Raw genomic sequence first — 25133 nt, forward strand, 5'->3', positions numbered from 1 at the left:
GTGTAAAACAAAGGCTTACAATCAATCCAAACCTATCTGTGTTATTAGTTCATACAATATTTATTAGAATTCATTTATCTAAACTATTTTCTGTATGAATAGAAGTGAAAAATTTACTATTGAAGGCCAAACGTTTTGTCCTAATGCACTTAATAATGAGGTCTATTATATGCATAATGGATATGCATATGAAGAAATGTTAAAACATGACCGATTTTTCTTTGTGTGATTAATGAGAGATGAAGGAATGGGCTGATGATAGAGTTCGCCTGGTGAAAAGAGTGTGTGCTGAATGGACCGATAGAACATTGTGATTTAAAGTTGTCGTTGAACAAAGGTTTAATCTGCAAAAAAACCCAAAACAAAACAAAACAAAAAAACAAAACAGCAGCAACAAGGAGTTAAAATGCAGTCGGCATTACGCAGAATCGTACAAGTCGACTACTGTTTGTGTTAATTGCTCGTTTGCGTTGGGTAACATCAATCTAATTAGCTTAGATATGACAATCTTTTAAAAACAGTTCAAACCGCTTTCTATTCTTTGACAATCACAGTCACGCTGCTATGGTGCACGCTGCTATCTCCATAGCAACAGAGATGCTCAATCTTGTCCTGTAGTGGCCTTCGCTCACCACCCAGTGTCAAACTGATGCACGCCGAGTCAGTATTTTTGATGTACTATTATGCTGAAGTGTGAACAAAATAAATCTAAATTTCAGAAATCATTCCCACAGGACACTCACACAAACGAACAATCCGTTGTGTTTATTAGAATGATAAAATATCCATGTCGATTTTACAGAACAAAATAAGTCTGTGATTGTTTGTGTCTATGTAATGTGTGTGTGTGTGTGTGTGTGTGTGTGTGTGTATGTATGTGTAAGAGAGAGGTGTATACGTGGGTGTTTTTTAATACAAAAAAATTGCCTTGTACACTTTGCATACATGTATCTTCTGTACATATGGATGAGAAAACAAGATGTTGCTTCAAATGTCACTATTTCATCTATGTACAATTCTTTGAGTCACCATACGGATCGTTTTTTTTTTTCGTCCCTTCAGTCTGAAATGCCACTCAATTCTGAGTCATCTGAAATTACTGCAAAGAGAACAAAAAGTTTGTTCAGGAAATTTTTGTTCACGATTCCTCAGTTCGATCGACATTTAAAGATAAAAAAAAAAATCCTTCTGTCATGGTTGAGTAAATTAAGCAGTCATTTCAGATCCCAAAAATAAAACGCTCTTGTGCTTATATATATACAGTAGTGTTATTGATTAATAATCAGGGTTCGTTGCTGTGCCTTTTTCCCGGAGAGTGTAGTACAGTGCCTCGAGTTGAGGTAACGGTATGGCAGTTGTGGTAAAGGCCCGGCTGAACAGATTTACCAAACAACAGCACTTCCAACTTCAATGTAGCAGGCATGCTACACAAACGGAAATAAAGACACTGGTTACATGATAACAGAAATACACACACGACTTGCAAGAAGGAACGGAAAGAATTGTCTAAATTTAAAAAAAAAAACTAAATAAAAGCAAAACAGCACGACAATAATGACAAAGTTGATGCCTTTTGATACAAACAGCATCCAGTTGAATACAAAGTTACATTTTGGCACTTCAAGTGTGTCATGTTGCAGAACTGATCCACAGAATCTTAGATTACACAACAGAAAATGTTCAATTATCTTTTGCTAAAGTTTTTTTATTTGCATTGCAATGGCACAGAATTATATGCATGAGTGTGAAAAATGGTACAACCCAATCAAATATTGTTTTATATATGTATATAGGGCAACTAAATACTTTCGTCATTTCTGTTTAGTAAATAGTTGCTAGAATAGTTGAAATCTGACTTGCTAAAGGTACAGTATGTGTTTTTTTTTGGGACCAAAGAAATGTAAACTAAAGGCTGAAAGAAAAGCAAAACTTTGCCAATCAATTGCATGGCAGTATCGCAAATCACAGTAACTTTTTCCTCTCTATGGTTTAATTTATTTTTTATAAATTCTAGAAACAATTTACATGCTGCACCTTTAGGAAGACAGTCATTTGACAGTATTTTGGCAAATATTATTCTTAAAAAAATATGTTTAAAGTAAGACTTAGCTTGCAAGGTGGGCGGAGCATATTTCTGGGTTTGAAATTAATAAACAGAAGCCTGAACTGAAAAACCTAGCCAGATCAATTACATGGCAGTTTTTTGAATCACAGTTTTTTTTTCTAAAACGATATCAATATGGATATTATATGATCATTTCAGGTCTAGAAAACACTTCAAATTAAAATTCAAAGTATTCGAAGTGAACCATTAAGAGGATCATTTTGAGACTTCAGCAGCTTATAAATACTGACTGATCAGATTTTCTTCATAAAAAAATGAGTCAAGTTTAAAAAAACATTTTTAAACTTAAAAGATTTTCCTCATGCAATGTCATTATCAGTACCATTTCAACCACAACAGCAACGGAATAGTCATTTGCTTATCGCAGAATACTGAACAGCTGTATATTCTCACATCTGCATTCACTAGTGTTGCACTATGTGACTAGTTTCATGAAAGCATGGAAAGCAACTGTGGTGCAAATGCAGCATTGTGAAAGAAACTGCAGGTCCCTGAACTTCTGACCTATGATTAAAGGGGTCATGGACCTGCATTTCTCAACTACTAGGTTATTTTTCTGTATTTTAAGTCTGGGTTTATTATTGTTGCTTGGGGCAATCATACACATATGAAAGTTGTTCAAGTTGAATTTATAAATGTATAATGTGCTCCCTTAATCAAGTTCGGTCATGCTGCACGTGTGTGTGTGTGTGTGTGTGTGTGTGTGTGTGTGTGTGTGTGTGTGTGTGTGTGTGCGCGATGGGATTGGAGTGTCAAGCTGCAATCGTTCCAAATGCATGTGATCTGGAACTAAAATTGATGTGTGTGAGAGCATAAGTTGTACTTTCACAGGTGTAGCATATGACAATTTGTATTTGTGTGTTCCTCCTGTATGTGCTTGTGCATGTGTGTGGTCGCACTCTCTTTAACCGTAGCCATATGGTGCCAATATTGCACATCTTTAAAGAATTAACCCTTAAAGACTGGAACTAAGCATGAATGCAGCAGTGTGAATCTTCTCCCAAAAAGCAAGACACTGAAAATGCAGGTGTTCTCCGTGTGTGAGCATTTGTGTTTGTGTGCGTGCGTTTTTATCTTGCAGCACGTGCATTACATATACATTATGCAGATTGCCCATATGTTCAAAAATCTCTTGCTCGCTTGTACGAGTGTGCACCAGGAATTTAACTCCATCGTTTTTTTTCAACTATTTTTATCGTAATCTACTGCATATGTTTGTAGCATATGTGCAATTACCACAGAGAACAGTTTCTGAAATCACTTCCTGGAAAAAAAAATTAAATAAAAAACACTAACAAAACAATTTACTCCAAACTGACTTATTATACAAGTGTAATGGCAGTTGTTGAACTTGTCTTGATAGCTGTTTAAACTAAGCACCTACTCATATTATGCAAATTTAAAACAACAACCAATACTCTCACAATGTAAATATAAAAAAAGATAGACATGAGAGATCATACTAATAATACCAATCAAAATATCCGACCCAAGCCATTCTTATGTAGTTTTAACTTCCTACACTGGAGCTTAAAAGGTAAAGGGCATTCGTGCACCATCAGGCTGAAACTGAGGCACTTCTGTGTATAATATGAGCCTCAGTGGTTTAACACAGAAGAAATCTAATTTTTTTGCCTCAACAACTACCCTTAGACCACCATTACAAGTGAGTTTTGAGTAAAATGATTGTCTGTTTCTTTCTTACTTTCTAAGTACTTGCACATATGCAATATGTATCTATAAGGGTCATTTTTTTTTACGGATTATCGTGTTAATCTTTATTGAACTCTGTAGTAATCTTGTCAATGTCTCCTTTCTGCTCCCAAGCTGCTAAACCATACATATGAGGAAAGTTTTTAAATCCAAAATACTTTTAAAACAGGTTCTTCTTATGATGAACGAAAAACGCAGATCCTAATAATGAGACAAAACACGGAAGCAACGAAGCAACCGAAAAAATGGGTTATATAATACAGTACAGGCCAAAGTGTCTCTGGAACACTCAATATTTAATGACATCTCACGCCGGGTTAATCCAATCAGTTTTCCTCATTTGGCACAGTTTTGCTCAGCTCTGTTGTTCATCAGTCCCTTTCTTCCCCTGAGGAGATGAAGACAGGCTCATTTTGGGTCTCTCCTTCTCTTAACTGGGATAAAAAAAATAAAAACGAAAAAAAAAACTTGGTGAATACGTCTATGTAGCCTATACACTGTCCATATGAACATTCAGTTAAAGGTCAACACTGCTTTTCTCTTCTGTTTTCGTTTCTGTCCAGTTTCGAGCACGTAATTCACTGTACAACTGTACACAAAAATACAAATGTAAAACATTCGGGAGTCCAAAACACCTCATTCACTTTCAAAACATTCCTTTTCTCTACTTGAGAAGAATCGCTATAAATCGCTGCACATTTTTGTTTAACCCTTTCTGTCTTTAATCTTGCTCTTTCATTCTCTCTTTCTGGCCCTCTGTAGCACAGACTCATAGAGAATCTGAGTTAGTGGATAAGTCGTGTTCGTCCTCTTTCAGGTATTTTCCGCTCTGCAAACAAGCATTGTCCAGTCAAGGAGATGCACTGCTCCCATCTTATTCTATATGTCCTGCCAGCATGAATACTGCTGATGTGTGGCACTGCATCGTCGGTCAGGAGCGGTGATGCTACTTAAGTGAGTTCAACACTGTAAAACAAAAAGCAATTTATAAAACCAAAAGAAAAATGGGATGGGCTGAGGTATACGCCGCGGCTAGACTGCAGTGGGAATCGATGCCTTCGTGCTGTCTCTGCCGACCCTCGCTGAAAGTGTTTTATTACAAGCAGCTCAGAAATCCCCAGTGAACGAGAACACGCCAGCACATTCTCTAAATGATGAGCGAGAGAGCGAGAAAGAGAGAGAAAGGAGAGAGAGAGAGAGAGAGAGAGAGAGAGAGAGAGAGAGAGAGAGAGAGAGAGAGAAAGAAAGGGAGAGTGCGTGTGTGCTTGGGAATTGATATGGACGTCATTAGCCCTGCTGCAGTCACAAATGCTGCAGTTTGTTGCTGTACTTCTGCTTCTGATGAAGGACCAGCGAGGTGTGTTAAGACACATAGCAAGACTTTGAGGGTGGACTGAAAAAGCTGTAGGTATATATACATGTGTTTGTTAGCTTGCACTCGTCTGCAGGAACTTGAGCTATGAGGCAGAGAGGAGGCCATTTCCATTTCCAGTGATTGATCATTGCATGACAGAGGGATCTAGATCGAAAAGGAGCTCTGAAAGTAAGAAAGAGGGGAGAGAGAGACAGCTAGAAAAAAAAAGAAATTGGAGAAAAACAGAAAGATGTTGGCCAGATCCTGCTGGCACTGCAGTAGCTCTGAAGCTTTACGCTCTGCACGTTTTCTCCTTCGCCGCTTCCTTCCTTTTTTCACAGATCTTTTATTTTCTGTTTTAATTCACTGGCCTGAAGGAGCACGCTCATTGCCTCCCTTGCCCAGCAGGTGGCCGAATTCCGCCAAGTCCATGAGGCCACGAGAGCCGTGCAGAACAGTACGTGCAAGGCTTGCTGGATGCCCTGTGCCTGCAGCGTAACGGTGTCCAGGGGTCGGCACGGCGTGGAAGATGTAGTTCTCGTGGGTCCAGCGCAGAGCCTCGCCAGTGTACTCCATCTGTGTGCTGGGTGCTGACACCACCCGCCTCCTGTCAGGCGAGTCCTGAGGTGTAATTGGGTAGTTGTAGTCGCCTGCCGATTTGCGCAACAGTGTGCCCGGGCGCGTTCCATGTTCACGATACTTGGAGAGAGAAACGTAACGCTGGCGCTCGAGGACATCTTCATGCCGCCTGTCACCTAGGAGCTTAGAGCTGAGGAAGATGGCTGATGGTGGTGGGGGAGGACATTGGGTACCTACAGAGTTCAGGTAGGTCTGGCTCTGGTCCCAGCCGGAGCCTGAGTCAGAGAGTCGGAGAGAGGGCGCTGGGCGTTTCTGCTGCAGAGGAGTCTGCTCAGGTGTGGGTAGCAGACCCGGGTCCAGATCCCCTGCCTTCGTCCAACCATTAGGCATTACAAACAGTGTTTCACCCTGTGGGCGTGGCCGATCTGTCACGCTCAGCACTGAGCCACTGGTGCTGGGCCCCAGAATGCTGCGCTCCTTTTCACTCTTCCGCTGGCTGCCTGAGGAGGAAGATTCACTTCGAGAGCAATGGCGGTGCTTTTGACTCATAATCCAGCATACAGCCAAGCCAGAGAGCGCCGCCCCAGTGGAGAACGCTGAAACAGCGGCCACCACCAGCAGGTTCAGAGTCACTAGGCTCTCTGGTTCATCTGTAAAACTCTCATGGAGCAGACCTGCAGAGCAGAAAGCAGACAAGAGAACAAATGCATTAAACTTTATGCTTAATGTCAAAATAAACCATCTTAAATTATTCATTTGATTGTTCGTTTGTTTTTATGAAAAAGAAGGAACAGCAGAAAATCTACTTTTCAAAATAGAGGCTCAAAAACTGTATTTTACTCCATGACATGTGTCCTCCATTTGCATTAAAAAGCACACAGGAGTTTTTTCATGAACATTAGGCACATTTGCAGCCTCATAATCTGTTACAAATTCAACTAATAAATAACAATTTTATATTGAAGTAATAGATTAGAATAAATGTGGTAATCTGTTTAATAATGCATTAAGTTGAAGAATAATTTCAGTGCAAGTGGTCTTGTGAAAGAACTAAGTTGGTTTTGCACATTATAATTTTTTTTTTTAATCGTTGCTAGATTTATTGGAAGTGGAATCATTATCCAAATAATATCGCAAGATATCAGTTAGCATAATGTCAGGCACAAATTCTTTTACAATGTTTTCTTAAACTGACATTTAAACTTAAATCATAAGTGAGGGGAACTGCAATGCAATGGTTCATATATAGCAGGATTTTGAGCTTTACTTGTACATTAATGTGAACACTAAATGCAGCAAACGTGCATAGATTTAAGTTACATTTAGCTTGTATATACAACATACAAATTTAGATTTGGATGTAAAATGATAATGCAGAGATGTTATTATATATATATATATATATATATATATATATATATATATATATATATATATATATATATATATATATATATATATATATAATTTATTGTATATCGGGATTACATCTTTGCTTTTGGATATACTTTATTAGAAAGACCTGTACCCCTGCTTAGTCATACATGTATGCATCAGCCAGTCACAGAGTAATAAATAAAATCATGCAGACACAGGTCAAGCACTTCTGCTAATGTTCACATCAAACATCAGAACAGGGGAAAATGTAATGTTTATGATTTATACTGTGGGATGGCTGTTGGTGCACATGTTGATCTAAGTATTTCAAAAACTGGAGATCTTCTCAGGATTTTACACACAACAATCTCTAGAGTTTGAACAGAATGTGGTGAAAAACAAAAACAAAAAATCGCATCCAGTGAGTGGGGTAGTCTGTAGGTGGAAACATCGTGTTGAGAGGTCAGCTGAGAGAATGGCTAGACAGGAAGAAATCAGTAACTCAAATTATCCCTTTTTATTACCATAGTGAGCAAAAAAAAGCATTTCAAAAGACTCTTCACGCCTAAAATTGAGGTGTATTGTAATTTAAACTCTTAAAACTCTTTGTATTGTAATTTAAACTCCTCAATATGGTACAAATGTATTAATATCTTGAACTCTAGTATGACCTGTATTGACGTTATATAACAATAACGCTGTTCCCTAGGAATTACAATTTGAGAGTATACATAAGTATTGATGAACAGAGTTCATAGAGAGGTAAGTGTAGGTTTTTTAGAAATTTTATGAAAATGCCAGCGTTATTAGGAGCTCCAGCAAAATACTGACTTACTTAACCTTTGGAAGATTACCAATTAAAAAGCAATCAACCATAAGAACTATTGACTTAGCAATCAGACAATGCTTCATTAAGACAGCAAGCAGTGCAAACTCCATCTATCAAGTGACTTGAAAAGTCTGTGCAAATGATCAGCTGTATAGAGACAAGAAATATGCATGAGCATGTCAGTATGCTCACAAGTGTGGATTAAAGCTTTGAAAAACAAGGTGCTAGAACTTATATTTTTTAATCAGTCTGCATGTAAACACTGAAATTCTTGTGCAGTAAAGAAAATTCTTATCATTAACTGATATTTATTGGATCCGTTTTTAAATAAATGGAAAAAGACGAACGTGTGTATGCAATAGAATGAAATGTAATACTGTATTCTGAAAATTATGCAAAGTTTTTTTTTCTTCCATCCTAGCACCTTCTTTATATACTCTCTTTCTCTCTCTCTCTCTCTCTCTCTCTCTCTCCCTCTCTCTCTCCATCTCTCTCTCTTTTTCTCTCTCTCTGGCATTTCCTGTAATCTTTTCTCTCTGCAATCCTGTGGGACGTCCTTGATTTTCTGCCACCATTTTCTCGATCCCAGATCCCAGATCTCTTATCTCTTCTCCTCCCCTTGCTCAGTCCTGCTTCTGCTATACCTTACGTGTATGTGTGTGTGTGTGTGTGTGTGTGTGTGTGTGTGTGTGTGGGCTCTCTGAGCTGACCGCCTTAGAAACCAGAAGCTGTACGGCATGGCTAAGTTTCTATTCTGAATCACATTATCATACGTCTTGCCTGCCGATGGTTTTTTGACTTCTGCCCTGCCGCAGTATGCGCCTGTTATCGACTCAGAGGACACACAATACCAATAAACTTTTTACGAAATGGTATTTTGTGAGAAATATATAAAAATGTAAACATTGTAAGAAATTGTCACAGAGTTAGCGAGATGAACGTACCCACAGACATGCGCTCTCTGACATGGATGGAAAGAAGGAAAAGATGTGCTTATGACGAATAGCAGGGTCATGTATGATTGTACAAAATAATGTTGGCTGTTGAAACGAACTCTAAATTTACTCTAGCCGGCCATAAACGCTTTCATTCAACAGTAGAGAGTGTATCTGTGCATGATTCTGGGTTTATATTGTCTCTTTACACTCCAGTCTCTTTGTTGCTGTCTCTCACCACTCTCAAGTACCTTCAACCATCATCACCCTCCTCTTCACCTCAGTCGGAGGCCTCACTTCACAATATAGCTCTTTAGGGAGCAGCTGAAGCACACTAAGAGACAACAGAGTATTACATAAAAACTCACTCAGATGCTCTTATTGTCATTCTGTCCTGCTGCACGCCTCTCTCTATCTCCGCACCCGCTAGTGCGTCACTTGGTTATCAAAGGATGAAAGGACAGAAGATTTTGAAGAACCTCAAAGAGTTTTTTTTCCTTCTCACTTAGACAAAACGAACAAAAGAGGAAAAGAAACAGGTCTGAAAACTGGTAAGACACATTCCGCTCATGATAACAGTCGGTACTGGAAGCTGAAACCTCTTTCTCGCCACATCTGTTCTTAAAGCCTAGCCCCTATCCGTCCCCCCTACAACACCCTTTTTAAACATCAGACAACATCAAGAACCACACTCGAGAGAATTACATCTCGATCTTCAGTCCACATTCGAGGTCACAGACACAGTGATTCTTTGAAGTGAGGGTGCTCTTTGATGTTCGGGGGCCATAAGGAAAGCTCTGCAGGCTGAGACGCCACTGTATCTTCTATATTACGACGCTTTAATGGCAGTTTAGGCTCCACACCGTCCCTATAAATCAGACTATATGGAGAGTAAGGTGGCCATTTTTAGGCCGCAACATTTCTTTGGCTGTCGAGCCTCCAGGACAGAAGCGAGGCTGCTATGCGTCGGCTCTGGGTCATGGACAGAAAGCTCGGTACTCCAGCTTTGCTTACACTTGTGCAGAAGTGAAAAATGTTCTTGCTAGCAGCAGTTTAAGATAAATCTTTCATTTTCATGTAAGATGTTGTTTGTTGCATGTCCTTTTCTTTCACAGTGTCAAGATTTATTATGAAGTACAAGGTTCTTCTCACTCTTAACAGATACGCTCCTGCCATTATGCAGACACAATCGCTTTGGGCTTTACAGCACCAGGCCCCCTCAAAGTAATAACATGTGCTGTCCAATTATATATTTTTTTACATTTTAAATGAAAATGACTTCTGGAGAAAACTGCATTATGTTCTAAAAAATAATGGCTTTTCATCCCTGGCTTCTTTTACTTTATGAACACTGGACTATTAGATCTAATATTATTTTAGTGCAATATTGGTCTATTATTTTTCTTTCTGTCTAAGCAGTGTAGCCGAGGTAGCAGCTGTCTGGAAAAATTAAGAGGGTTATACGAATGGCACAAGGCAAAGGAAACGCAAGAAAATAAAACGAAGGACATTTGTTAAATGCTAGAGTGAGCTCGCAATACACATCTTGTGTTTAACATTTAGTGTGGATAAGCCTGCACTTTATTGGTTTGTTTATTCTAATATAATGTTTAATTCTAGACCTGCTGCATCTTGCACAGCTCAGTTGTTTCCAAATGGATCTCACTGTGTTTATAAAAATAAAAAAAACCTATATATATATATATATATATATATATATATATATATATATATATATATATATATATACACAGTGGAACCGGGTTATCTCGACCTCAGTTACCTCGACAACCCTATTAAGTCGACGCTTTTTCTAAGCATTTTTTATCGGTTATGTCGACTTTTTTTAAGTCGCCGAACCCTAATATCTCGAGCACAAGTTGGGAAAAATTTGCCATTTAACGTCGGTTATCTCGGTGCAGCCACAGAAGAACTCGCGGAAGTGGCGGAAAAATCAAGGCTTACAGCTGCTACAGGTGTTGTATTGTATACTGGTGAATCTCTGCTGTTAGTTAGTGCACATATGCCTTTTGTTGTTAAATGTTATGCGATGAACGGGAGGCGAAAGCTGCGCTTGGCGGCGCGGAACGTGGGATGACCATCCAAAAGCATAGAATGAACACCGGCAGGATCAGGGGGGGAATCCGCGGTGCGCTTTGGGAAGAAAAGAGCAGCCGTTGAGAGAGTGCCGGTGGAAAGGCACGTACCGGGATACGCATGCGCGATAACAACGACCGCCGTGAACCAACATATACCAACAATAACGGATAGTGAGAGTGTGGAAGTTTAAATAGGAGCTGGTGATGATGATAAACGAGCACCATATGTGCGCGATTGAAGCCCGGGAGCTTCAGAAAGCGGCGGCACCTGACACGCTGAAGGGGGCCGAAGGGGGCGTGGCAGGTGGATTCCTGACAGATAAACATGTACTGTATGTATTTTTATAGCATGCCTTCATCAAACAAATTGTGGCAACGCTGTTGTGTAAAAAACCCCTTCAAAAACACGTGCATGCACATTCTCATTTATTAACGCACATCATGTACATAAAGAAATTTCAAGCACGTTAATATATTGCCGCCATTTTGATTTTCGTTTATCTCGATCATCGGTTATCTCGATGCTTTTTGGCGACCTCCTAGGACATCGACATAACCGGGTTCCACTGTATATAGGTTTATATATACATACACACACACACACACACACACACACACACACACACACATACAATTAAGGTGCGATTAATGCAGCACGCATTTCTGACCATTTTTCTTTTTCTTTGTCTTCTTTTTTCGCCTTCTCCCATTAGGAGTCACCACAGCTAATCATCAGTCTCCATACCCCCCTGTCCTCTTTCAAACCAATTACCTGCATGTCTTCCCTCACCACATCCATAAACCTCCTCTTGGCCTTCCTTTTTTTCTCCTTACTGGTGGCTCCATCCTCAGCATTCTTCTACCCCATGTACCCCATGTCCCTCCTCTGTACATGTCCAAACCATCTCAATTTGCGCCTCCCTCACCTTGTCTTTAAAACGTGCTACATGCGTGGTCCCTTTAAAAAACTAGTTTCCTGTCCATCCTCTTCACTTCTAATGAAAATCTCAACATCTTTAGCTCAGCTACCTCCGGCTCCACCGCCTGTCTTTTACTCTATGCCACTGTCTCTAAAACATACAACATCGCAGGTCTCACCACAGTCCTATAAACTTTCCCTTTCACTTTTGCAGATACCCAGGTACCTAAACTCCTTCACCTTCTTCACCTCTTCTCCCTGCAACCGCACCAATCCATAGCCCTCCCTCTCATTCACACACAAGTACTCTGTCTTACTCCTACTGACTTTCATTCCTCTTCTCCCCAGCACGTACCTCTACCTCTACAGGCTCTTCTGAACCTGCTTCATGCTTTCACCACAAATAACAATATCATCCACAAACATTATAGTCCACAGAGATTTCTGTCTGACTTCGTCTATCAACCTGTCCATCACCACTGCAAACAGAACAGGGTTTAGAGCCGATCCTTGATGCAATCCCACCTCCACCTTAAACCAGTGTGTATACAATATTGAGTGTATATATGTATGTATGTATGTATGTATGTATATATATATATATATATATATATATATATATATATATATATATATATATATATATATACATACATACATACATAGAGAGAGAGAGAGAGAGAGAGAGAGAGAGAGAGAGAGAGAGAGAGAGAGAGATGACAAACAATAACAAGTATACATGACAAATATTTAATATAACTTATAAAGTTATCATTTGTAAGATATAAATATAAGTTGTGAACGGCAAGTCTATATACAAGTGCTAATTATACTGTGAATGTGAATCAGATGTACAAACATTCACATGACAATGCGGCACAGTGGCTGATCCTGTGGCTCTAGGCATATTTCTGACCTTACCCATGTCCAGTTTGTCAAATGAGGCCCAACTTTGTGGCACCCCTATGACACAAGTTCATGTTATTACTTATTTTAAAACCGCTACAAACTTTTTTCCCTTTTCAGCCTATGTTCTCTCATCAAGTTTTCTGTGCTCATGATAAACTAAAAAAGACCTCCATCCTGAAGACTTTTCTGTACCGGAAACCTTAAAAGAACACCTTCTCTCCTTGCTGTTACAATCTGCTGACTCCTTGCATAAATGCCAAAAAAAACATTTCCTCACAGAAAACTTCTGCATATCAACAACTGTACACATTTTTAATCCGTTTATGTTTGAGCGTCTGTCAACTAAGTTGCTCTGCAAGTTGTAATTATTATAGAAATTATATTAAAATCAGTACATTCATATAAACCCAGTGCTTGCATTAATAATATTATGAATTTTATATACTATATTAATATTATGAATAAACACCAGCTGATCAATCAGATTTATTTAGTTTATTTAGTTTATTTATGATAACATAAATAAACAATAAAAAAGGAACCAAATCAATTCATAAAATACCCAGAATGTGACAGAATGCGAAAATGCTGCAAGTAGGAAAGAAGTCAAATTTTCTGCTTTATTTAACTTTTGGGATGCTCAAAAAACCTACGTACATACTTGTAAAACTTAACGTGAAACATAAGCTTCCTTTTATTGAGAGCTTTATGAATCTGGTGTTCTATTATGATCGATAGGTCGCATTTCTTTTAATCAATTCTATTTAAAGAAGCTCTAAAAAAAGGAGCTCATAAGCATGGAGGTTGCTCCTTGTTCATCATGCTTCTATAACTCATTAATAAAAACAAAAACAACACATTTATGGTTGTGTATAAAACGGCATTCATTAAAGAATTGAAAAAATGGAAGCATAGTCTATAGCCTTAATACCCTGGTCAATTTATTTAATTTATTTTGACATTGCTTATCTTAAACTCTGCAAACAGTGCTCACAGGAGTGCATAATGCGCTGATACGAGTCTGCGCTTAATTATAATTAATGACACTTTAATTACTTGGTTTTTGCTTTACTATCACTTTTAGAATTTGTCATTATCACTTAAACCACATGACTCAAGCTGTGTACAAATAATCTCTTCAACTCTATAGGTAGATGTTTGTTCTTCAATTTATTTTTTTTAGAAGCAGTATAGGTTTTATTGCCGTGTGCTCACAAACACATCAGGAATTTATCTTTGGTGACAGCAGCTTCTAGATACAACCATAAAAAAGATCTTATATACAGGTATGTGCAAGTGGGAATTCGCAATTGAGGCTGTGAATGCAATGTAATAAAAAATATAAAAATATATCATAAGCTTCATCTACTCTTATATACCATATATAATTTTATATATTTATGCAATGTAATACATTGTAAATAAAAAAGAATAAAGGCTTTTATTTAATTCATGTGTTTTCATATTGCACATGAATGTTAAACAATTCTAATGCATACAAATTTCTTTAGCGCTACCAATCACCTGAGTCAGTGTAAATGCTCATGGGGTAGATGGCCTAGAGGAAAAACTGCACTTATGCCTTGATGTTCTAGCGCTCAGTTGCACTGTCCAGAAGGCAGCAGTTCACAGAGGTGGTGGGCTTGGTGTGTGATGCCAATGGTAATTTTGAATGCTTGTCTGGCACACACATGATTCGTTTAAAATTTTATTTTTATATATTTATTTAATTTTTTTACATTACCTTTTTACCTGAAGGGAAAATGCTTTTGTTTTCAAATGACCATAATATGGGGGAAAAAAATATCAGCTACATCTAAAATATTACCAAATTTCATGCTGAACGGCATTTAACTCACATTTGCACTACTGCACTACTGTATATTCCACACATATTTATACTATATATACTGTATCATATATACATTCATACTTGTACATAACCATATCATGTCATTTGAGTATATTATCTTTTGACATGTCTGTATGCATAATCTTTGCACAGTATATTGTATATTACTATATATACCATATAATATTACCTACTGCACCTTCTGTACATTATTCCCTGTAAATTTGGACCTCATACCTTATTTATCGGCTGCTATCTATTGTAAATAGCCCACTTATGCACTTCTGGTTAGATGCTAACTGCATTTCATTGGCTCTGTACATGTACCTTGCACAATGACATAAAAATTCAATCTAATTTAATCTAATCTAATATGATTGGATGTGAAATGTATGATTTTTCTGTAAGGATCATATCAAAATTGCACACAAAAAGCTTTTGATGAAATGCTTACATACATTTACCCAAATTCATCACTCTTTTATCCTACAATTGTTTTATGTTTATTTTTATGTTTCAATCTGAGGTTTAAAAAAAACTGTACAGTGTACAATATGGCATTTCATTAGCATTTGCCATTACTCAAAATGTCAGCTGCAGTAATAAAGATTCTAAGGTTTACATTATAACCTTTAAGGGCAGATGATTTAGTTCACAACAATAAAGCAGGAACGTTTCTGTCTTTTGCAGCTCGCATGAGTTGCCCCAACTGCTGGGAAGATTTCCTCAGCTCTATAATCACCTCGGCAGGGCTAGCATGATAACCAGTTACTCCTTTCTGCTCGAGTGCCCTCAAAGCTCTGGATAGGAAACCCCCTGCTGCTGTTCTACTTCTAGAACTCATTTCAGAATGCTGAGACAATTCAGAAAGCTGCGACGGATTTGGAATTCACACTTCTGGAACTCAGACAAGGCCTGACAGAGAGAAGCTTTTGTGCAGTATGTATTGTTGCATATTTGGATGGAAGTTTAGTCTTTTGATGCATTCTTCTGTATTCTTCCTACATATAGTGTAACACAGGGTTCCCCAATCACCGGGCCTCGGACCAGCACTGGGCAGCAGATCATTTAGTACCAGGCTGCACAGAATAAAACCTTTTTTAATGTTCATGTCAGTTTAATTTTAATGACTTTTGCAGTCTGCAGGGTGTTTTATTTAAAAAAATTACCACTTTTGCCTATGTCAATTTCTTGTTCCATTTGCAGTATTTGTCTATGCATTAATACATTAAGCTATATATATATATATATGATGCACTGTTGAAAAGTACAAGTAAATACGTAGTTATAAGGCTATGGCAGTGAAAAATGTGCAGACACTGTTGTAATGGTACAACAAGTAGAAGGTTATAAGGCTACGGCATTGAAATAAAATGTGCAGAAGTTGAATAAGCATGTACACTAAATATATGTATACGTAAATGTGAAATATTAGGCAGGATGTACAGTAAGGTACAGTAGATATACAAATAAAATAGTAGTATATATACAGTACATTATATATCATAGTAAATAAGTAATTTAATTATAAGATATATAAAATAGTAATATTATATTTTTGTAGCTTTGTGTTGTGTTCCAGATCTGTTATTTAGTGTTGCACCAGGGTTCTAGAGGAACGTTGTCTCGTTTTTACTGTGTACTGTGTACCACTGTGTATAGTAGAAATGACAATAAAAGCCACTTGACTTGACTTGACTTGACTTGATGTGGATTTGTGTTTAGTTATGTGCGGGACCCCTTGGCTATAGAAAAATTGTGTGTCTTGTGTTAAACTGGTCCGTGATGCAAAAAAGTTTGGAGACCACTGGTGTACCAGAACACCACTATTTGTATCTCTTTAGTACTGAAAATATTAATTGGCCATGGTGTGTTAATCATGGGTCAGGAAAACAAGTGCATCTAGATATTTAGGGTTCAGATTTTTTTATCTAGCTTGCTCACATCTGACTACTCTCCTGTGCTTGCATGAAAATAAAACCCTCCCACTCACATCCTGATGCATACCTCTTGTCTCAACAAGATGCCCTTGTGAACTTTTCCAGCAAGCATTCTATAAAAAAAAACCCACATTATCTCTATTCTAAATAATGTATGAATCATCTACTGTTACGTTTCTTACACAGTCACATATACAGTTACAGTAAGCAGGTTTGAATAAACAGGTGCTGAACATTACTATGGTGTTTTTTAAATTGACACCGAAGAATGCTGCCATGGAAACAGCATTCAGGTCTTACAGCTGTAATGCTTATTTGTTGGGAACTCTTTTCAGCTACATCTAAACAACACTTTTCCCCCCTGGATTTTTCATTTAACACTTAGCTTTCTATTTTTATTAACACAATATTAGTGCCATTATTTATAAAAGAAAAACTACGAATGACCTAGAAAGCAAAGAATGGCTTATCCAGAGGATTAGAGAATTCTATTATAAACATAATAGACTTCTGTTTAAATTCAATTATGATGCACTACATCCTGCCTCGAACAAAAGGTGCAGGTTCTTTTTTAGTACCTAGAATAATCTAAGCCACAGAAAGAGCTGTTTCCAGTTTTGTTACACAGGCTTCCACCTGGCTAGAAAAACCTTTTAGCACAGTCTCAGTCTTTAAATAAACGTAAAAACCTTTTTGTTTGGACACATTTTGGACACTATTTTTTTTCTTAAAAATGTGCAGATATAGGCAGAAGACGTGGGGTTGGGTGTGTACATAAATAGAGTTATTGTAAACTGTATGTAATAAAAAGTATGGTTTGTTCCTTTAAGCGTCATTGCTTTCCCATGCCTCAAAAGTCTTTTAATTTTTTTTATAATAGATCACTGGGTTTCGAATACGAGCCACTGAGCATGTATGCTTCCTAAAAGAGTTAGCAGCTGGTTTAATCCATCACTATGCCATGACAGTAAAAGTTGAGAAGAAAACTTGTAAGAGAACATTCTGCTAGGCTTTGCAGAATGCTACTTTTGCTGCTGGCAGTGGTCCAGCTTTCTGTGGCTGCCTCACTAAAAAACATGTAATATCCTTGTCCTGTCTACAATCATAATGTCAACGATTGGCATTTTCTTAAGCAAAGAAGAGGGCAGAGGCAATATAATATTTCATTTGATTTTTGTGCATGCAAGGATGCTTCAAATTGCTGATATTAAACTGGATTTTACATTTTTTTCATTACCATAAACTGCAGCATCTTAAACTCACATTCACAGTAAAATTCTTTGCAACACACCCACACACAGACACACACACACACACACACACACACACACACACACACACTTGACAACAACTCTATTACCTCACTGCACATTTTTTATGTAAACATTTTTTTTATTATTAATAATTTTTAAAGATTAAAACAAATTTCTAATTAATTGTGACTTGAATGTTTACTTAATTTCACTAGTTTTCTTGGTCATTTTTCACAGTTTCACACTTCTCTCACTGTCACTGAACTTTTATTCAGCAGCAAAAAATGTTGTTCTCTTACTCTCCTTTCTAACGCTCTGTCACTTTTTATCTCTATCTGTCTGTCCCTCTCTCTTTAAATTGCTCTATTCCCTGAAGAGTGGTTAATCTATCTTACTGCAGACTGCTGTCAATGCTAAAAAGAATTGTGCAGGGCAGCTTCATCGAGCAAAGGGCACACGGGGTGAACAAGGGCAAAGTAAAAGCGCACGTGTGTGTGTGTATGTTTTAGTCTGAAAAAAGATCATAAAACTTTTATACATTATGCTATTTTTGTACCAGACCTACAAATATGCAAAGATAAGTGAGAAATGAAACATGATATGGTGCGCGATTACAGAAAAGAAATCGATGAATTATGATGAGATGTGTAACTGTTTGCACTATTGATTATTTTCCTTAAATAGCACATCTCCTTATTATTCCTCTTGGGAACCACAGCCAGCAGTACCAATTTTCTAATGATCAAATAATGAATGAGAATACATTTTACCCATTTGTAATTACAAATAATGTCCTGTAATGTCTAACTTCTGGTTCACAACAGAACTAAACAGATCTTTATTAAATATTACTGTCTTGGTATTAAAATGTATTGATTAGTATACTTACATTTTGTGAAATAAGTTGTTACTATGAAAAACGGATTACTCAACTATATTAAAACATGCAAATTTTATAAACCTTTATTTTGCACTATAGCCAACAGCAGTAATGTCATGATTATGCTGCTTTGTGTGTCACCTGCAGACCCTCAAAGCCATAATGTGGTATGAACAGTCCAACACACTGGATAAAATGCACCGCCCAGTTTTATATACTATAGCAAACTATAACAACTCACCCTCACAGTCTCCAAGATGTGTGGTGTTCCCATACTCAACATCCTGCACAAATGGTAGTCTGCATAAAAAAGACAAGTCAAATAAGAACTAAAATTATGATGACAGCTTCATATGTATAATATGTTTGGTACTCACCTGGTACCAGGTCTGAGGAGAGAGCAAGTGCTTCCTCTGGTCCAGCCACAGTAAGGATCTCTAGAGGAGATACAGTTCCTACACACACACACACACACACACACACACACACACACACACACACAAACACCATTGTAACCTCTAAAGTATTAACCATCATCTGCAATTACGACATAATAGCAAATGAATGAAACACAAACAAATGCCAATGAGAAATGCCATAGACACACACACACACACACACACACACACACACACACACACACACACACACACACACACACATTGTCTTACTATCCTTTGGCCTCATATACTATATATATTTTTTGTAAAGATTTTTATTGTCCTTGCAAGTTTGTCATGTGTGTCCCAGACACAGCATATACAGTGGAACCTCGGGTTACGAATTTAATTCGTTCCGGTACTTTATTCGTAACCTGAAAAGTTCGTATCCCGATACAAATTTCCCCATAATAATGAACAGAAACTTCGGTAATTCGTTCTGGACAACCAAAAATATTACTTAAATAAAAATAAAGCCAATATTCACTAATATTATTTACTTTTAACGTTATATTAAAATCATACCACATAAAAGTACCGGGTACTTTCCCTTTGAGAAGACTCGCTGCAGGAGACGACGTTCGTAGAAGGGGGAGGAGGGAGAGTTATTGTTTGGAAGGAGAATCTTATTATATTATATTATTTATATATTATTATATATTATATTATAGAATATTAAAGACAGTGTTATTAACACGAACGCTGAGACAATTGTTGCATTAGAGGGAAAATGAGAGCTGTTTCTTTAAGGCTACTATCAGTTGGTATTGAAGTCCAGAGTGAAATTCATTATGGGTATTGTACTTCGGAAAAGACTGTAACCCTGCTAATCTATCTTCATAAAAACAAGTAAAGTGGTTATGCATCGGCTAATGTTGTCCATCTCATCATTCCACGAGCATCAACTAACGAGTTGTTACGCTGCTGCCGGGAAAAGTTCAAGCGGATAAGTAACACGATGCTCTCGCTAGGGACACAGGACGCTAACTGATGTGACGAGCTGCGTGGATAGAGCAAAAACAACCAACTTGCCTGCGATTTTTTGGTGAGCGACGTTCGTATCCCGATATATTGTTCGTAACCAGGGGCAAAAATTTTGATGAACTGCGATTCGTAACCTGAATTATACGTATGCCGGGGCGTTCGTAACCCGAGGTTCCACTGTATTCTTTTAGAGGCACCCTCAAAATGCCATAAAAGCACTCATATTTTGAAGCACATAATTATTAAAACAGTGAAAGAGAAGGCAGAAAGACAACGTGAAGGTAATTTCAACACTTCTATGCCAAATAATTAGCAGTGTAAAAGCACCTGAAAAGGTTCAAATTAAATCTAAATGAAGTGAAGTGACATAATGAGACATGAAAGAGTGTAGAAAGAAAAGGTCTATGCTGTGCCCAGGTGACAGGGTGCAGTAATCAGACCTTAAGTTTTAAGTGTGATGGCTGACAACCTGGAAGTGTTGCACAGTGTTTAACAGAGATGCCATGGCAATTTATTTTTCAAAGCCAGCTTTCATCCTGGCGTGCTCTAAATCTTACTTCAGCTGTCATTTGTCTATGGTTTGTTTCTGACAGACAGAGCAACCAATCCTCCATTTATACACTATCATTTAACTTCTTATAACTAAATCAATTTTATTTTGCCTTAATTAATAAGTTTATGTTAATGCCTTCCTTATTTTTAATATTCTTTATTTAATGCCAATAATATACAACTGGGTTTCACACAATGTTCTTTATAATACTCTTGATTTTTAATCTAATGAATAAGCATGATGATGCGTTTGTGATCAAGAATCCAAAGCTCTTCTGTATGGTGCTCTGGATATAGGCATCTGCTAAATGTAATTAAAAATTAACTGCTTATATAACCAGACAGTATATGGTTATATACATGCACTCCTGACCAAATTTTCTTTGGAGGTGACTTCTGTCAAAACTGCCTTCTACAAGGAAAAGCTTGAGGCCTCTGCACAAGATCCTCGTAAACTCCACAACATCTTCTCTTCACTAATCAACCCCCCTGCTACACCTGCTCCATTCTCCCTGACTGCTAATGACTTTGCCTCCTTTCATGATGAGAAGATTAAGAAAATCTGCCAGACCTTCACTTCCTCCCCAACAATGACTAAACAACACAGCCGACAATCCACTACGTCTCTGTCAAGCTTCTCAACCTTAACAGAAGATGAGATACTGCAAGTCATCCAATCTTGCAATCCCACCACCTGGCCTCTGCATCCAATCCCTTCAACTATGCTTCAGACTATCACACAAGATCTCCTGCCCTTCATCTCCACAATCATCAACGGGTCATTAACATCTGGTTATGTACCAACTACCTTCAAGCAAGCAAGTATCATTCCCATCTTGAAGAAACCTGCTCTGGATCCATCAGATATCAACAACTACAGACGGTATCACTTCTCTCCTTTCCTTCTAAATCTCTGGAACTCACTGTTTTTAACCAACTGTCTGTCTATCTCTCACAGAACAACCTCCATGATCCTAACCAGTCTGGGTTCAAAGCGGCACATTCCACGGCCCTTTTGGCTGTTTCTGAGAAACTTAATGCTGCTCAGTCAGCCAAAATGTCATCTGTACTTATCTTCCTGGACCTTTCAGGAGCATTTGACACAGTCAAACACAAGACTCTTTTGTCAACTCTCAAGAGCCTCAGTATCTACAGAACAGCATGGGAATGGTTTGCTTCCTACCTGGAAGGTCACTCATACCAGGTAACATGGAGATGATCCACATCTGCCCCATGCAGACTCACCACTGGTGTCCCACAAGGCTCGCTACTTGGTCTTCTCCTTTTCTCTCTCTATACCCACTCAATTGGTGAGGTCATATCCTCACATGGGTTTTCTTACCACTGCTATGCAGATGACATTCAACTAATCTTTTCTTTTCCTCCATCAGATACCACAGCTTCCGTTCAGATCTCGGCAGGCTTGACAGACATATCTTTATGGATGAGTGCTCACCAACTAAAACTCAACCCCAGCAAAACAGAACTGCTGGTCATCCCAGGTGATTCATCTCCAGGTCAAGCTCTCCAAATAACACTTCATGACTCTCTGCTCAACCCTTCAGCCACTGCTCGTAACCTTGGGGTAACTATGGAAAATGAACTGTCCCACATGTCACTAATGTGGCTCGTTCCTGTCAATTTCTTCTCTATAACATCCGAAGGATTCAACCATTTCTGTTCACACAGGCTGCCCAGGTGCTTGTTCAGTCTCTTGTCATTTCAAAACTCGACTACTGCAACGCTCTGCTGGCAGGTCTTCCCCTGAATGCTATTCGTCCACTGCAAATGATCCAAAACGCAGCTGCATGGCTTGTGTTCAATCAGCCTAAGTTCTCCTAAACCACCCCACTGCTGCGCTCCCTTCACTGGCTTCCAGTAGCTACAAGGCCAAAAATGAACCAGCGCCATCTTACCTCAGAGACCTCATCACATCTCGCACTGCACCACGCTGTCTGAGATCCTCCAGCACTGCTTGACTGGTACCACCTTCTCTCAGAATGAGAGGTAAGTACACATCAAGGCTCTTCTCTGTTCTGACACCGAGGTGGTAGAATGAACTTCCCCTAGATGTCCGTACAGCGGAGTCCCTGACTATCTTCAAGCGACGATTAAAGACCTACCTCTTCCTTAAACACTTAAATTAGCACTTTTCAAGTTTGCCTTGTGGAATTCAAGAGTAATATTTATATTAAGGTTGTAATCTATCGTACCAGTGTAGATTTATTCATTGCTAGAGACTCAAAGCACTTTTGTACGTCTCTCTGGATAAGGGCGTCTGTTAAATGTCACAAATATAATCTAATATAGAAGTTCAGAAATCAATGCAAAGTGGACCAAGTCATGGTTTACAAATTAGTATTGCATGTAAATTAATACATGGATAGGATAGAAGAATTTTTACTCACCAAATTTCTCATATAACACTCCTGCTTGGCAAATGATGAACCATATGGATATGCTTCACTCCTCTAAACATATTCAAGCAGCTAGTTATTGCTATGCTTACATCTATATCTAACTCTAAGTTTCATCTCAGCAAGAGAACCTTTTTATATTAAAGCCATCAGATTTCTGGGACTCTATTTCCCAGAAATCACTGCAGACTACTCTTCTAACTAAGTAACAGCAACTCTCAGAACACGCACACACACTTGATTCTCTGTGCTACACACAATTAAACACTCACACACCTTTATTCACATAAAATACTGTAAAACACTCATTGTGACTCTGCTCCATTGACTTAACCAAGCCTTTTTCTAATTTGTTTGATACTCTGTCGAACCTTATTTGTCTTATGATTTTTAATGTTGTGTTTCCCTTTGGAGTACTGTTTGCAAATCGCATGAACGTTGCCTGTTTTTGACTACGCTCTTGCCTCAAGATCTGAATTTGTTTGCTGTTATAAATAATCCCGACCTGCAATTGTATCTGCCTGTCCATGTATTTACATGACAAAAGCTTATTTATAAAAACTCAATGTTCCAACAAAGTATTAAAGATAATTAAAAACATGCACACACACACACACACACACACACACACACACACACACACACACACACACACGACCATTCTGCAGCAAGATGTATTTAAGACTTATCTAAAGGTTGCACTAGATACATTCAAGGATGTATGTGCATGTGTGCCTATGTATACTACTGCAAAATAAAGAATTACTACTGGATCTGTGATCGCCCAACATGCTGTGCAGACACACCAGTGTAACAGGGGGCTAAAAAGCGATTAACCAGCATGGAACTTATTAATAATGTGGATTAAATACACTAGTTCAGGTCTGTGCCAAAAGCTATTATGCAGGGACATGCTAGAGAAAGTTGTGTATGTGTGTTTGTGTGCCTGTGATGGGGTCAAATCAGTAGTAATTCAGACGCTGATAAAGCAGAAGCTATTTCGGTAAAACATTGACAAATTGGAACATTACAAATGGTGGTTGGAGTGTGTGTGTCTGTGTGTAGAAGGGACAAGCAGAGTGCATACAGTATGTGTGTATACTTACTTCATACAGCGGGAATGCAGTTGGCAGCGGGCTACAGGCAGTCTCACCACACAAGAGTGGAAAGATAACAAAAGAGTATGACTCTGTCTGTCCAGTATGAGAGACAGTGGCTGGCGTGCCTGAACAGAATCATCACCACACCTACACACACACACACACACACACACACACACACACACACACACACACACACACACACACACACACAACAAACAAACATTGATAAAAAAAACAGTTAAACAAGTCACATATTACTAACTATGCTAAGCAAGAGTTTGTTGATATTTAACATTAATACAGCCAAGAATTTATTATCACTGATAAAAACCTAGCCCTAAATCTTTCCTGAACACTCAGTCAATCCAGTAAGCACTTTATCCAGGTCGAGGTCCCAGTGGGTCTGGAAGCATATTCCATGAACAATGAGCACAAGGTGGGATGGTTCAGCCCCAATTGGAAGCCAGTTCATCACCATTCTCCCATTCACTACATTTATGGATTTGTCCATATCTATTCCTACTACCACCATATTTTTTAAAGTGAAAAGAAGCGTTAAAAACCCTGAGAAAACCAATGCAGACAGAAGGAGAAACCAGATTAAAACAAGAAACCCTGAAATTGTATTGTTTGCAATAAGCTTATTGTATATACTAATAATACTTATTGTTGACTTCAATTTATATAGACCTTAAAACATCTGTTTCATATCTACTTGATAATGTTCTATAACATCTCCCATTCTAATGGCTTAACTATATTTTCCAAGAAGGCATAAAAAAGCTCTTCTGGCCTGTCATAGATTTAATTTAAGAGGGCTAGGCAGAAACTATATTAAAAGGTTTTGTAATTTCGGATGCAAGTGATCCCCCC

General features: G+C 38.2%; 1 protein-coding gene across 2 annotated transcripts in view; it reads right to left on the reverse strand.

Annotated features, from left to right (window-relative positions):
* Positions 1–744: 744 nt before the first annotated feature.
* Positions 745–25133, reverse strand: part of sema6ba (sema domain, transmembrane domain (TM), and cytoplasmic domain, (semaphorin) 6Ba) — a 150200-nt gene continuing 125811 nt past the window's right edge. For both annotated transcript variants that reach the window (XM_046876946.1, XM_046876945.1), the window contains exons 14-17: positions 24264–24404; positions 19142–19219; positions 19006–19064; positions 745–6445 (exon numbers count right to left, since the gene is read on the reverse strand). In XM_046876946.1, coding sequence (XP_046732902.1) covers positions 5556–6445; positions 19006–19064; positions 19142–19219; positions 24264–24404 — 1168 coding nt within the window. In that variant the 3' untranslated portion in view covers positions 745–5555. The remainder of the gene's footprint in view (positions 6446–19005; positions 19065–19141; positions 19220–24263; positions 24405–25133) is intronic.

This window comes from Silurus meridionalis, chromosome 20 (genome assembly GCF_014805685.1).
Source record: "Silurus meridionalis isolate SWU-2019-XX chromosome 20, ASM1480568v1, whole genome shotgun sequence".
In the NCBI taxonomy this organism is placed as follows: Eukaryota; Metazoa; Chordata; class Actinopteri; order Siluriformes; family Siluridae; genus Silurus; species Silurus meridionalis.